Source organism: Quercus suber, unplaced genomic scaffold (assembly GCF_002906115.3).
Source record: "Quercus suber isolate HL8 unplaced genomic scaffold, Cork oak 2.0 scaffold_3B, whole genome shotgun sequence".
Lineage (NCBI taxonomy): Eukaryota > Viridiplantae > Streptophyta > Magnoliopsida > Fagales > Fagaceae > Quercus > Quercus suber.
In genome coordinates this window covers 1780337-1794327 of record NW_027071805.1, presented here as the reverse complement: position 1 = coordinate 1794327, position 13991 = coordinate 1780337, and the positions used below count along the sequence as shown (strand labels likewise).

Here is a 13991-nt window from a genome sequence, read left to right as displayed (position 1 = left end):
GTATTTATACATGGAAAATGTTAATAAGTACTGTGCAGTGTTTGTTAAGGTTTTCCTAATATGGATCCCACAGAATAAAAAAAAAAAAAAAGATCAATAAAAAAAAAAGACATAAAAATAACTCTACAGTTAATTTTAATATGTTTTTTTCTCTCTATAAAGCTGGCTCCACAACTTATAAAACTAGAAAAAAAATGACATAAAAAGGCAAAAAATTACCAAAAAAGGTCCCAAAAAAATTGTTGTTAACGGGCACCTCACGGTGCCCCATTAACGCAACCTCTTATACATTATGGAAAACGGAATATAATTTAATACAATATGGCTTTTGCCATATCCAAACACTCAAACTGCAGCATCTTTTTTGGGCTCCTTCAATTCAACACTAGTCATGCTTGCTCATGCCTTCGGGGCCTTAAAATTTTGAATTTAAGATGGTGTTTTAAAAAATAAAATGAAAATAAAGTGATTAGATTTTTTTTTTTTTTTTTGAGAAGCAATAAAGTGATTAGCTTGGTTAGTTAGAAAAAAGATAATCAAATTTAGGGTGGGTTTTATCTATAATATTTAGGGGAAATTGCAGTTAACCGACTTGTGGTTTGGTCCGTTTTAACAGTGCCCACCCGTGGTTTAAAATTTGTCACTTAACCCATCTGAGGTGACCTCTGTTAGACCCCCGTTACCCACCTCTGCCATTTCTGTTAAAAAATCCCCTTTACTATATAAGCCAAAATTAAAACCCAATTAGAACCCTAAAAAAAAAGAATGAGCTCTGTCCCTCTCTCTACCTTAGAACCCTTAAAAATCCACAATAACAATCACAAACCCAGCAACATATATTCCTTGTCAACCAAACACAAACCCAAACCCAAACATCAGTAAGAAATGGGTACAAGGAGCTAACTATAATGGATTTCTTCAAATCCATCTTCTCCGAAGACCCAGACCAACCCCAAAACGATGACGCTCCCAAACCGAACCTAGACCCAAATCCAAACCCAGATCCGGACTTGGACTCCACCGCGATTTGGAGTTTCGGTAGATTGATCAAAACGATCGCGTCGAAATCGGAGTCAGTGATCTAGATCTACAGGCGCGATGTAGAAAATTTGGGTCCGGGTTGAAGAAAGAAACATCGATGATCCGAGAAGTCACGTTGCGCGCCGTCATGGATTTCTCGGCTTCGCTCGACGCTGACGCTTCCATCCCTCAGGAATCGCTCGAGTTGGTCGGTCAAGCCATCGACTTGGGTTTGTATTTGGACTTGGGTTTTTTTTTTTTGGACTTGAGTTTTGTGTTCGGACTTGGGTTTTTTGGGTTTTCTGAAGATGGATTGCAGGTTTTGTGAAGATGGATGGCTGGGTTTGTGTTTGTATTCTTACTGATGCTTGGGTTTGTGTTTGTTGTTTTTGTGTTTGGAAGATCTGTTGCTGGGTTTGTGCTTGTGTTTCTGGGTTTGTGATTTTTGGATTTTAATTTTGTGTTCTTAGATCTGGCCTTGTGATTTTGTTCAAGACCCACTTAGATCTCAATTAATGTAATTTTTTTTTTTCTGTTTTTAATTTTTTTTTAATTTAAATGTTGACGTGGATTTATGGCTTTATTTGTGACCGTAGGTGTATTGGTTTTCTTTTCATTGTAAAAATATGTTTGGTAATTGCAGTGGGCATTTGGTAAGAACGTTAAATGCACATTTTTGGGTTTTTTTTTTATTTTTTTTTTTTTTATTTTTTTTTATTTTATGTGAACATTTCTGGGTTTTGAATGTGAAGAAGAAGAAAAAGGAGAGAAAAGAGAAGAGAGACATAAAACATATGAAAAAGACACATTTACCCCTATTTTTAATGGTGAAAAAGGAGAGGTAGGTAACGGGGTTTAACGGAGGCCACCTCGGTGGGTTAAGTGACAATTTTAAACCACGGGTGGGCATTGTTAAAACAGGCAAACTACAGGTGAGTTAATTGCAGTTTCTCCTAATATTTATAAGAAATTTTCTTTTTGGATTGGATTTTTATATAATTCAGAAATACCATAAACCTTAGGTTTAATATGGAAAAACTTATAGATAATCCGTAAAAACACATCTCCAATTTCACTTAAAATACCTACAAAATAGAATACTCTTTACTAATTAATGTCTTAAAAACAACTTATCCAAATTTTGTTTTCTAAAAAGAAAAAGAAATTTATGACACTAGATTAAGAAAAAAAAAAAGTCTCACCATAGGCAAAATGCGCATTTGACGAGGCTAGCCATAAATAAACAATATGTTGGCTATTTATAAATAAAAGAAAGCTTCCAAAAAGCTCCATTCTCAAGTCCCACCACTTATCTACATCCACATGTTGGCAACTTGGCATTGCCTTTTTAATATCACCTTCCAATGCAGTGCACTAGTGCAGTGCAGTGCTTTTTCTTATTATTATATATTCAAGTTAGTCATCAAGAGAGACTTTCAGGATGGCAGCACCTTGAGCTTCGTCACTANCAATCAAATTCGATAACTCCACAATGAAACCTCACTGCCAGTTTCCATGTTATCTCCACCATACCAATGAGGCGGTGGAGGCAACAACATCCCCTCTGCCATATTTCTCAACAACCCGAACATGTCGAAAACCGCTTCCTCATCCATGAAAAACACACTTTCCGGCTCTATCTCAGCCTCCGTAGCCACTGTCACTGCTGTAGCTGCATTTTTTAACCTCCGCCTCAAGTCATCCCCAGAAACATCTTCCAACTCTGCTGGCCGAAATGCCTCAGCCGCCTCCAATGCCACACGCTGAATATCCTTCGCTGCTGCCGATGCCGGAACTGGAAGCCTCCATACTGAGTCCGCAAAATTGAGACACGCTTTATGGCCACGGAGCGCAATTGCTGCCACATCATGTGCACGCGCCGCCATTTCTGCGGTAGGAAAAGTCCCAAGCCAAATTCTCGACTTCTTATTTGGCTCACGCACTTCACATACCCATTTTTTTGAATTCTTCCTCCTCACTCCGCGGTACACTGGGTGTCTTGTTTCCTTGAACTTCTTTCTCCCATTTCGTTTTTTAGGATTCTTCGAAGCCAACATGACCTCCTCGTCTGACAAGTTGAACATGCGAGCATTGTCACTCTCTGACCCCGAGGACGAAATATCAGACCCCATTAGAGATTGTGGGTCTGAGAAATGTCTTAAGACATCCATGTATGTCTTAAAACTCTTTGTTTCTCAGTACTTTGAGTTTAGTTAGTTTGTATATTGAAGTAGTAGCAGTAGATATAAGTAAGCAAAGTGGTGTTTGTGTTTGTGTTTGTTGAAGGGAGTAAGAACTAAGAAGAATGAGAGTTGGACATATATATACAGACGTTAGGACTTGTACAAAACGCTAAGGAAAGAACTAGGAGTGTGATAAGTCGACGCGCTCATTGTGATATGTACACGCGCTTATTTTGATAAGTTGCCAGGCTGTGAAGTAATTTGGAATGGAAGATATTTGTTGGTAATAGGATATTTGTAACAGTTGATTTTCTTTTTGAGCCAAGTGAATTGGGGGTATTGTATGGTGACACGTGGAAAATTTGTCCTGTTCAAGATTTTGAGTGAAAGTGATTGGGCATAGTTTTGCCGTGGCAAAAACGCAGTATGTGTTATGCGCGTGAGAGTGTGTTTATACTCTCTATACTGAATAGAATATTTGGTTGTATATGCTGTATAGGTATCAAATTCAGCATAAGATAGTCAAGACATTATCGAATCCTTTTTTTTTACCAATACTTGCCCATTTTACTTTATTTTGCAACCTGTTATTGCCTAGTGCTGACCTTGTAGCCCCAGCCAATAGGAGTATGCCAGCACATTAAAATTTGCCTACCTCATCTGAACTTCCAGCTCATTGTAATAAATGAGAGCTGTTAACGTCTGTTACGGTTTGAAAGCCAAATTTAAAATTTGCATATTTGAATTGGCTAGGTTATGAAACAACACATGGGCCCACATCAATAAAATAATTGATATAATAGTAGGGTTCTCAACTTAATGGCTTAAAAGCCTCAGAGACAACAAAACAAAGCAAAGGCAAAAGACAAGCGGCAGAGAACACTAAAGGCTTTCTTCATTGAACAAAGTTTGGAGTGAAACCTTACAAACTCATCATATATATTTTTATTGAGTTTAAATTTTGAAAATCTAATCGTTAGATTGTATGTTATTATTACATACTTAATGCTCACAAAATTTCAAGAAAATTAAAGATCAATTGCTATGTCATCAAACAAATGTTATAATTTCAGGTTTTTGTAATCTAAAGCTGTATATAAAAAATTAAGTTAATTGATTAAATAGTAAATAATATCCGGTTTGAACGAAATTTGATATGCATGTTTAAAACATAAGGAATATGAAATTCAACGGTTAGATTTCAAAATTCACACCCAAAAAAGAAATATATGAGAAGTTTGAAGAGTTTCTCTCCAAACTAGTTTGGAGAGAAACTTTGTTCTTCTTCATTTTCTCCATTTTCTCTTCTCTTCAGCTCACTTTCTCTATTCAATTTCTCCATTTTTTTTCTTTAGCTTCCCCAAACTTTAAAATATCTGTTTCTATACTTTTCTGTGGGACAAAACATGGCCGAATCTCCATGGTTGCATCAGTCGCCGAGTCCCACACCACCACCACCACCAGCTGTGCTTGCCCTTGTGACCTCTTATCTTAAGGCTTTCTCATCTCTCTCTCTCTCTAGCCCAAATGTGGCTAATTTATATTTGACGTGATTTTAATATTGTTTTTGAAATGCACAGATGATGTTTGTGAAAATATCTATTAAAAACTTTGGTTCCAATGCATTGTGCTTTACGGCTTTGCCTTGATCTGATGTGTTATTTTAGATGGTGGTAGTTGTTTTGCTTATTTTTTTGCCAGTTGGTGTAACTAAACTATATTCATATTTTCTTAAATTTTATGATTTATTATGTTAGAGAGGATTATTTTAAAATTTTAATAAATTTGGAATATTTCAATCAATGTTAAAAATGTTGCTTTTGATCTTATGTTGGTTCAGTTTCATGGTTGAGTAAGAGGACTACTGAAAGTGTGGATGAATTGTAGTTTGGTGATTGTGATATGCAACAACAATTCTGCCTACTGCAAAGCCTACAGCCCAAAATTAAAAATTGAATTTTTTTTTTTTTTTTTTTTTCTTCATCCAACTCTGAGGAACGCATACTTGCTAATACATTTTCATATTCAATTACAAACTTAGTGAGGCTAATTGATTTATTTGCTATACCATTCAAAACATGGTTCATGCTCTCACTCCTCGAGGAAGATTTAAATTCAGCTGTGAAAAAATCCTTAGTGAATGCAGTGCTCCACTTATGTCGAATTTTGTACATCATATTAAGCCAATGATGATTCTCAATATCAAATTTTTGTGTCATTTGATCCCATGTCTGTTGAAATTCCAATTCTAAATCACAATATTTTTGGCACTTGTTGAACAAGTACATGAATTCTGAGTTAGAGTTTAAGTCTCCTAAGCGGGAAGGAGCATTTTTTGAAATATGCCCAAACATAGCCAATGATGTGTATTTGGAAACACTTCCTCATTGGCATTTGACATAGCTTGATCCTGGTCAGTGAAAATTGTTATAGACGATCGATTCCCCGTTGAGTCTGAGAATGACTTAAACAACCATTTAAATGAATCAGTGATCTCATCCAAAAGGAATGCACATCCAAACATCACACTTTGCCAATGGTGATTAACACCTACAAATGGGGAACAAATCAAATTATATTTGTTGGTATGGTATGTAGTATCAAATACCATTACATCTCCAAAACAATCATAATCAACTCTTGATCTCCCATCTCTCTAGAAAAAATTTTTCATTCGATTTTCTTGATATACTTGAACTGTGTAAAAAAACATGGGATCTTCTGCATGCTTAGACTTAAAATGATTCAATAAGCTTTGAGCATCTCCAACACTAATCATTGTCATCTTTTGCACATTCACATGATTATAACAATTTCTTTCGGTAAAGCCCACATTTTCACTCCGTCCAACTTCTTTTGTTAGATATGAATAAGCATTCTTTGTACGCATTCACCATCGTATCAATTACATTTGCCTTAGGTTTTGAAATACGACGACCAGATCTTAACAAATGCTTCTCTGATTGTAGTGCAAGTTCATGATTATGCTCTGGATTAAATAAACTAACCCTCCAAACACCATTTTCAACTGTGAAACGAACAAATGTTTTACAACCAGTTCTAGTCTCTAGCCTCTTCAAATATTTTTCTTTAGAAAACTCTTCATCTAGTTTAAAACCCTCCTAATTCACGTTACTTTATGTTCTTCGTCCCATTACAATATCTAGGCTATCCTTTTCGAATACTTAAACCCATTCGCAATGCATAATCATTATATAAAGCATATGCTTCATTTGCATTATGGACCACCTTATTCAACAAATTTTCATCACTATTTTCTAGCCTTGCTATAAACATGCAATCCCCTTCAATTTCTTTAATATCACTTGGTTTGCAAATAACTACAACAATTTTTTATGAAAAATATAAATATTAGAAACAAAATACTAAGGAAATTATAATACAATAATTATATCATGTTTATATATATATTTTTTTAATCGATATGCACCATGTTTACAATTTTGTATGTCTTCTTAAATGCCTACGGTACACTTGATCACAAAACTCTTATGTTTAGGCACAACAATATAACAACAAAGTTTTAATACCAAATTTTTTAATTATTTTTTTGGGATTGACTATGGATACTCATTGAAAAAAAAAAATATATATATATATATNACTAAGTGAATGGTTGTCTTGTTCGTAAGTCATCATCCCCTTCTTAGCTTCTTTTGTCCAACATTTCAAAATGTATTGACTTGGAATTCTAGTTAAATTTTTTATGCTAAAAACCCATAATGCATGACAACGAAGAATCCCCAATGACTCAAATTTCTTACAAAAACAAGAAATATTGCTATTGAGATGATCAAATCAGATAGTGCGTACTCTTTCACTATTTTCTTCTTTGACCTCAAAAACACCAATTGTATCTTGGCAATCAACTTGATCTCAAACCATTGTAAGACTATTAAGAAATTGACTTTCAAATAAATTGAATATCTTATAGGTGTAAACTTGAGCTGCATGATCCAAAATGCCACTCTTCTTAACTGCTTTCTGTGGGGCACCTTGCTTGCATCGAAAATCTTCATCCAACTCTGAGGAACGCATACTTGCTAATACATTTTCATATTCAATTACAAACTTAGTGAGGCTAATTGATTTATTTGCTATACCATTCAAAACATGGTTCATGCTCTCACTCCTCGAGGAAGATTTAAATTCAGCTGTGAAAAAATCCTTAGTGAATGCAGTGCTCCACTTATGTCGAATTTTGTACATCATATTAAGCCAATGATGATTCTCAATATCAAATTTTTGTGTCATTTGATCCCATGTCTGTTGAAATTCCAATTCTGAATCACAATATTTTTGGCACTTGTTGAACAAGTACATGAATTCTGAGTTAGAGTTTAAGTCTCCTAAGCGGGAAGGAGCATTTTTTGAAATATGCCCCAAACATAGCCAATGATGTGTATTTGGAAACACTTCCTCATTGGCATTTGACATAGCTTGATCCTGGTCAGTGAAAATTGTTATAGACGATCGATTCCCCGTTGAGTCTGAGAATGACTTAAACAACCATTTAAATGAATCAGTGATCTCATCCAAAAGGAATGCACATCCAAACATCACACTTTGCCAATGGTGATTAACACCTACAAATGGGGAACAAATCAAATTATATTTGTTGGTATGGTATGTAGTATCAAATACCATTACATCTCCAAAACAATCATAATCAACTCTTGATCTCCCATCTCTCTAGAAAAAATTTTTCATTCGATTTTCTTGATATACTTGAACTGTGTAAAAAAACATGGGATCTTCTGCATGCTTAGACTTAAAATGATTCAATAAGCTTTGAGCATCTCCAACACTAATCATTGTCATCTTTTGCACATTCACATGATTATAACAATTTCTTTCGGTAAAGCCCACATTTTCACTCCGTCCAACTTCTTTTGTTAGATATGAATAAGCATTCTTTGTACGCATTCACCATCGTATCAATTACATTTGCCTTAGGTTTTGAAATACGACGACCAGATCTTAACAAATGCTTCTCTGATTGTAGTGCAAGTTCATGATTATGCTCTGGATTAAATAAACTAACCCTCCAAACACCATTTTCAACTGTGAAACGAACAAATGTTTTACAACCAGTTCTAGTCTCTAGCCTCTTCAAATATTTTTCTTTAGAAAACTCTTCATCTAGTTTAAAACCCTCCTAATTCACGTTACTTTATGTTCTTCGTCCCATTACAATATCTAGGCTATCCTTTTCGAATACTTAAACCCATTCGCAATGCATAATCATTATATAAAGCATATGCTTCATTTGCATTATGGACCACCTTATTCAACAAATTTTCATCACTATTTTCTAGCCTTGCTATAAACATGCAATCCCCTTCAATTTCTTTAATATCACTTGGTTTGCAAATAACTACAACAATTTTTTATGAAAAATATAAATATTAGAAACAAAATACTAAGGAAATTATAATACAATAATTATATCATGTTTATATATATATTTTTTAATCGATATGCACCATGTTTACAATTTTGTATGTCTTCTTAAATGCCTACGGTACACTTGATCACAAAACTCTTATGTTTAGGCACAACAATATAACAACAAAGTTTTAATACCAAATTTTTTAATTATTTTTTTGGGATTGACTATGGATACTCATTGAAAAAAAAAAAATATATATATATATATATTATAATAATAAAAATTAACAATAAATATTGGAAAGAGCAAAAAAAAAAAAAAATACAGCAATACATTTTTATATAGTTTTATTTGAGAGCAAATATATGACCACAAATAATTAAATATTCTTTCAAAACATAAATTAAATCAAAACAAGACAAAACAAAATTTAGCTTTATCACTCTCCTAGTCCATTATCTCTACCATGCTTTTACTTGAAGCCAAAAAAAAAAAAAAATAGTGACTTGTTCAGTTGTTTGTTCTTTTGTCCGTCGCTTGTCTACTGCCAGAGAATTTGGGTTTCCTGTCAATATTGCTTTTAAGTTGAGAGCCCTATAGCCTATATTACTATTATCACTTATTTTATTGATGTGGGCCCAACCTTTTAACTAGCATGCTGAAAATTTTGAATTTGGCTTCACGGTAACAGTCTAACGGACGTTAAAGGCATCAACTTTTATGATGCGCTGGCAGTCCCGCTGAGGTAAGCAATTTATCATGTGCTGGCATGCTTTTATTGGGTGGGAGTACAAGGTCAGTATGCTAACCTTGTACTCCAGGACTACACAATAATCTCCCCATAGTCAAGACATTATTGAATCTTTTTTTTTACCAATACTTGCACATTTTACTTTATTTTGCAACCTGCTATTATTTTTAAAGATCATGTTAATGAGTGCACTTTGGATAATAATTAACAATCTATTTTAAAAAAGTTTTGATACCACATTTATGGGAAATAAAAAAAGCTGTCAAAACATATTGTTTTGTTTTTCCATAAAAATTTTCTTTAAATGAATTGTTAACTATTACTCTAAGGGCATCCGTTAATATTTTTCTATTTTTAATTTTTAATTTGCAGTATTATTTGATTTTATATTCCTGTCTTTTCTTTTTTTCAATTAAGTTGTAACTCGTGCTTATTAAATGCAAAAACATTTAATAATAGTAATAATGAATTGTCAACTCAATTTTCACATTGAGTATTATAAATAGGCCATTTGACACTAAAATTAAGAAAATTAAAATAGACTCTTGGAGCAAATAAAACTACAATTAGAAGTTAATTTTGATTTTGATTGTGTTTTGAATTTAATAGATTATTGATTTGGACAAAATTTAGCTATAAACTTTGTTGTAGCTTAAGGTTACAACTCTCACTAAACAAATTAATATGGCTACATATTTTGAAAATGTAACTGTAGAATTGCATGTTCTTTATTTTTTAAAACATGTCAAATTTCATGCCAATAAGATATTATTTAGTATTTGATTCATAAACTTATTTTTTATGTATAATTTTAGACTACAAAAACTCAAAATTGATACATTTGATTGATAATGTAGCTATTGATCTTTGATTTTATTAAAATTTTGCTAAAATAAAGGATATAATAAAAAAATATAATTCAATGATGAATTTGTCAAAATTCACATCTAATAAAAAAAATATTAAGTAGAGTTGTAGCCTTAGTCTACAGACTCTACACAACCAAGTCTGTTGCCAAACTTTCTTCTGTCGATTTTATCATATAGTGTGCTTTGTTTTCAATTTTCTAGGGACTGTTGCAAACTTGAGTGATGCACAGGAAATTTTGTAAATTTTGTATAATGGTATAATACATCATTACACACATAAAAATGATCACCACTCAAAAAAATTTAAACCTTGAAAACTCACACAACCACTAAGTTCTTGTAGAATATAAGGGCAATATCCTGAAAATGAAAAGGCTTAATGGTGACTTTAAGACCCTTTTATTGCTAGGAACAGCAAGATCATATCACTAGCATCAATTGTTCTTATTCGATTCTCAAATATAATTTATTTATTTATTTATTTTGGTTAACCATGATATAAAATAAAAAACTAAGAATTAACTAGTCTATTACAAATCATGTTGGCTTTATCAGCCCCCACAAGTTAATTCTTAGTTTTTTATAATTAGGGTGGTTATTGCATGAATTCATATTTTGGGGTGTAAAGTGCAAAAAATTCTCATTTTCTTTTGGGTGGATTCCCACTTTTACAATATTCTTTTCTTCTTTTTTAAGTGATGGGTTAAGATTTTATTTATTTTTTATTTTTTTTTATACTAAGGATCCGTTTGGATACCACTTATTTTGCTGAAAACTGAAAAAAAATAAAAAATAAATAAATAAGTTACTATTCATACTATGGTTACTATTCATTAGCCTAAATGCATTGTTCATGTCCCATTAACAGTGCAATAGGTGTTGGTTTAAAATTAAAAAAAAAAAAGTAGTCGTAGATGCAGGGGGAGAGATGTGCAAACCAAACGCTCACTAAGACTTAAAACTTAAAAGAGGTTTCCAAAGGTAAAAGAGAGAGGTTGAAGAATTCTAATTTTTTTTTTTAAAATAAAAATTAATGCTGGGGTAACTTTGTATCTTGCTTGTGATTAATGCTTCCCGATTTCACCAAAAAGAATATAGGAACTTATTATGAGTAGATCTCGTTTTGGCTTTGTACCTATTTTTAATGATCAATCCATTAATTTAGGAGTGTAACAAATTAAATCATATATTCCAAGAGTAGCAAATTCAAAGGGAAATTTCATTTTAAATATAATGTATATATAATGGATTGATGTTTGATTTTGCTACTTTTTGAAATATCATGACTTAATTTACTATTTTTTAACATTTCAATATTTAATTTATTACTTTTGAAATCACGTGTTTTAATTTGTTACACCCCTAAATTATAGGTAAAGGGTTTAAAATGGCAAATTTCATTTTTTTAATATATTATAATTTTTTAATCTTAGTTGTTAACATATGATATTAAGTTATTTAATATATTTAAAAAAAGAACATAAAAACAAAAGTTATATTTCAATAAATAAACAAATAAGCCAACATAGCCTAATACAAATGTCCCAAGCAAAAATAAGTGGCCCAATACTACAAACAACTGACCCAAATGAACCCAAGACTATTATCCTTATCTTTTTCTATGTCCACGTGCTTGAAGCAGTCATGCAATGCAAACCATTTGGGGGAATTTAGGGAGATTTGGTTTGAAGGGTGAAAGAGAGATTTCCTTCATACCCCATTGGGCTTAAAAAAGAGACTGTAAATGGGCTTGCAAGACCTTGAGCCCAAGAATAATGTTCCTATCCGTGCAAACCAAGCACACGTTGAGAAAAAGCTGCTGAAACGGCCATGAATTTTGGCATAAAAACACAACCCAGTATAAATTCTTGCCCATTACCCCATTAATGACAATTGACATATAACTTCAAATTTAGTAGTTTCAAGGTGCCCATCCTAAACAAACTAAGACTACGGCATTTTTGGTGTAATAATTACTCCATAAGTACAAAGAATTCTCTCTCTCTCCCTCATCACATCGCCCCAAACTTACTCCTTTTTTTTTTTTCCTATCTATTTTGTTTGAGTCTTAATTCAGCTTTCATTGGCCATTTTATCCCCTAAGAGCATTTATATCTAGTTATGCATTAAATATCACCAAAAAACTATTTTATCTATTTTATATAATTACTTTAACAGTATATCTTGCATATATATATATATATATATCCTTCTCTCTCTCTCTCTCTCTCTCTCTCTCTCTCTCTCTTTAAATTATTGGTTGATTATAAGTGGCAATTCCAATGAACAAGTAGAAAAATGATAAGAAATTGTGTAAATTTTGGGAATGATGTTGGGGAGGGCGAGAAATGCTTCAAAACATTAAAAAAAATATTATCAAAGAAAAGGCTTAGTTGTTGTTGCATTTTTGAATTATTTTGTTGTTGAGGAAATGCATTTTTTGAATTTGGTATCAAAGAAAGGAAAAATTCTACATTCTTCAGGGCCCAAAAAAAAAGCAAGAAGCAAAAAAAAAAGGAGGCAAAATTCATTAGCTTATGTATATTGTGTATGAGTGAGTCATTAATTTTGTGTATTGCTGTTGAGCAAACTTATTTATGTGCATCTACCAAACTAAATTTATATCACCTCTGATCAAAGTATTCCTCTTACAATAGATTTTGGATTTTAAACCTTTTTATTAGGTACAATTGACACTGAATCTTGAAAAGACAAGGTATTGATTTTCCCATTGGTAATATAGCATTGAGATTAGTTTTTGTGATTAAGATTATGCAATGAAGTTCTAGAACCCTACAATAGAAGGGCTATATTCTGAAAATGAAAAGGCTTAATGGCGACGTTGAGACCGTTTTATTGCCAGGCACAACAAGATCATATCAACATCAATTGTTCTTATTTGATTCTCAAATATTATTTCAATATTTTTTTTCTTATACACAACATTGAATATTGCAACCTGTTGATGGTTAAATTTTTTTTCATACTAGCCTTGTTACCATATTAAATGTGTCATTATTTTTAATGTTTTGTTTATAAAATCTTTATTAGTCAGTGTGGGGGGAGAAAAACCCAACCCAACTTATTGGGCCCAAGGCCCTGAATGAGGAACACTCTTCGTCCGAGGAGGTGTGACCTTCAGTCAGAGGCCCACGTCAAAAGGGGACGCCCTGGGACAAGCCCGAATACCATCCGAGGAGATGCTCATATGTCCGAGTAGTCCTGCATCTTCGGATCCGAAAAGGCCAAACCCAACACGAGTATGGGAGGTTCAAGCGATTTATTTGACAAGTGTCAAGGGGGAGAGGAACCTCGGACACACATAAAGATAACGGGAGCAGAGAAATACCAAGGAGGCATACTTCAACCACCACATTTAATGCACTGCACCTACCTTCTTGGCCGCATTTATGTGGATAGGACCTCTGAACAGTGCTTTCGCAGCTACCGCCACTCACATAAGGTTAAAAGTGGGGTGATGGGACATGCACTCAAGTGGATGCCTGGATGATAAACAAGTGGACGGAGGAGATGTAAGAAGACAATGCTATATAAGGGAAGGGTGCCTCTGATAGAAGGGGATCGAAAAACAGGAGAGAAAAAGGATATATGAGATAGTTGTAGCCCCAGGAATTGTAACCTTAGATGGTCAATGAAAAACATCTCTTCGGACGGAGTACTTATTAGTCCGAGAGCACATTAATTCAATTCCTCCCACTGGTGTTGTTGTTTAATACTGTTATTTTCATTATTAG

The 13991-nt window shown here is 33.2% G+C and overlaps 2 protein-coding genes across 2 annotated transcripts; both read right to left on the bottom strand.

The window, feature by feature from the left end:
• Positions 1-2492: 2492 nt before the first annotated feature.
• On the bottom strand, positions 2493-3290 carry LOC112034496 (dehydration-responsive element-binding protein 1A). Its single transcript, XM_024067313.2, has one exon. It carries the CDS (start codon positions 3189-3191, stop codon positions 2493-2495), a length of 699 nt encoding a protein of 232 aa, XP_023923081.2. The 5' UTR covers positions 3192-3290.
• A 3810-nt stretch (positions 3291-7100) lies between these two features.
• Positions 7101-7871, bottom strand: LOC136066197 (protein FAR1-RELATED SEQUENCE 5-like). Its single transcript, XM_065770109.1, has one exon. It carries the CDS (start codon positions 7869-7871, stop codon positions 7101-7103), a length of 771 nt encoding a protein of 256 aa, XP_065626181.1.
• Positions 7872-13991: the final 6120 nt, after the last annotated feature.

What these genes read in the sequence shown, in the direction of transcription:
- LOC112034496 (XM_024067313.2), bottom strand. Translation starts at nt 3,191, where the DNA reads ATGGATGTCTTAAGACATTTCTCAGACCCACAATCTCTAATGGGGTCT.
- LOC136066197 (XM_065770109.1), bottom strand. Translation starts at nt 7,871, where the DNA reads ATGGTATTTGATACTACATACCATACCAACAAATATAATTTGATTTGT.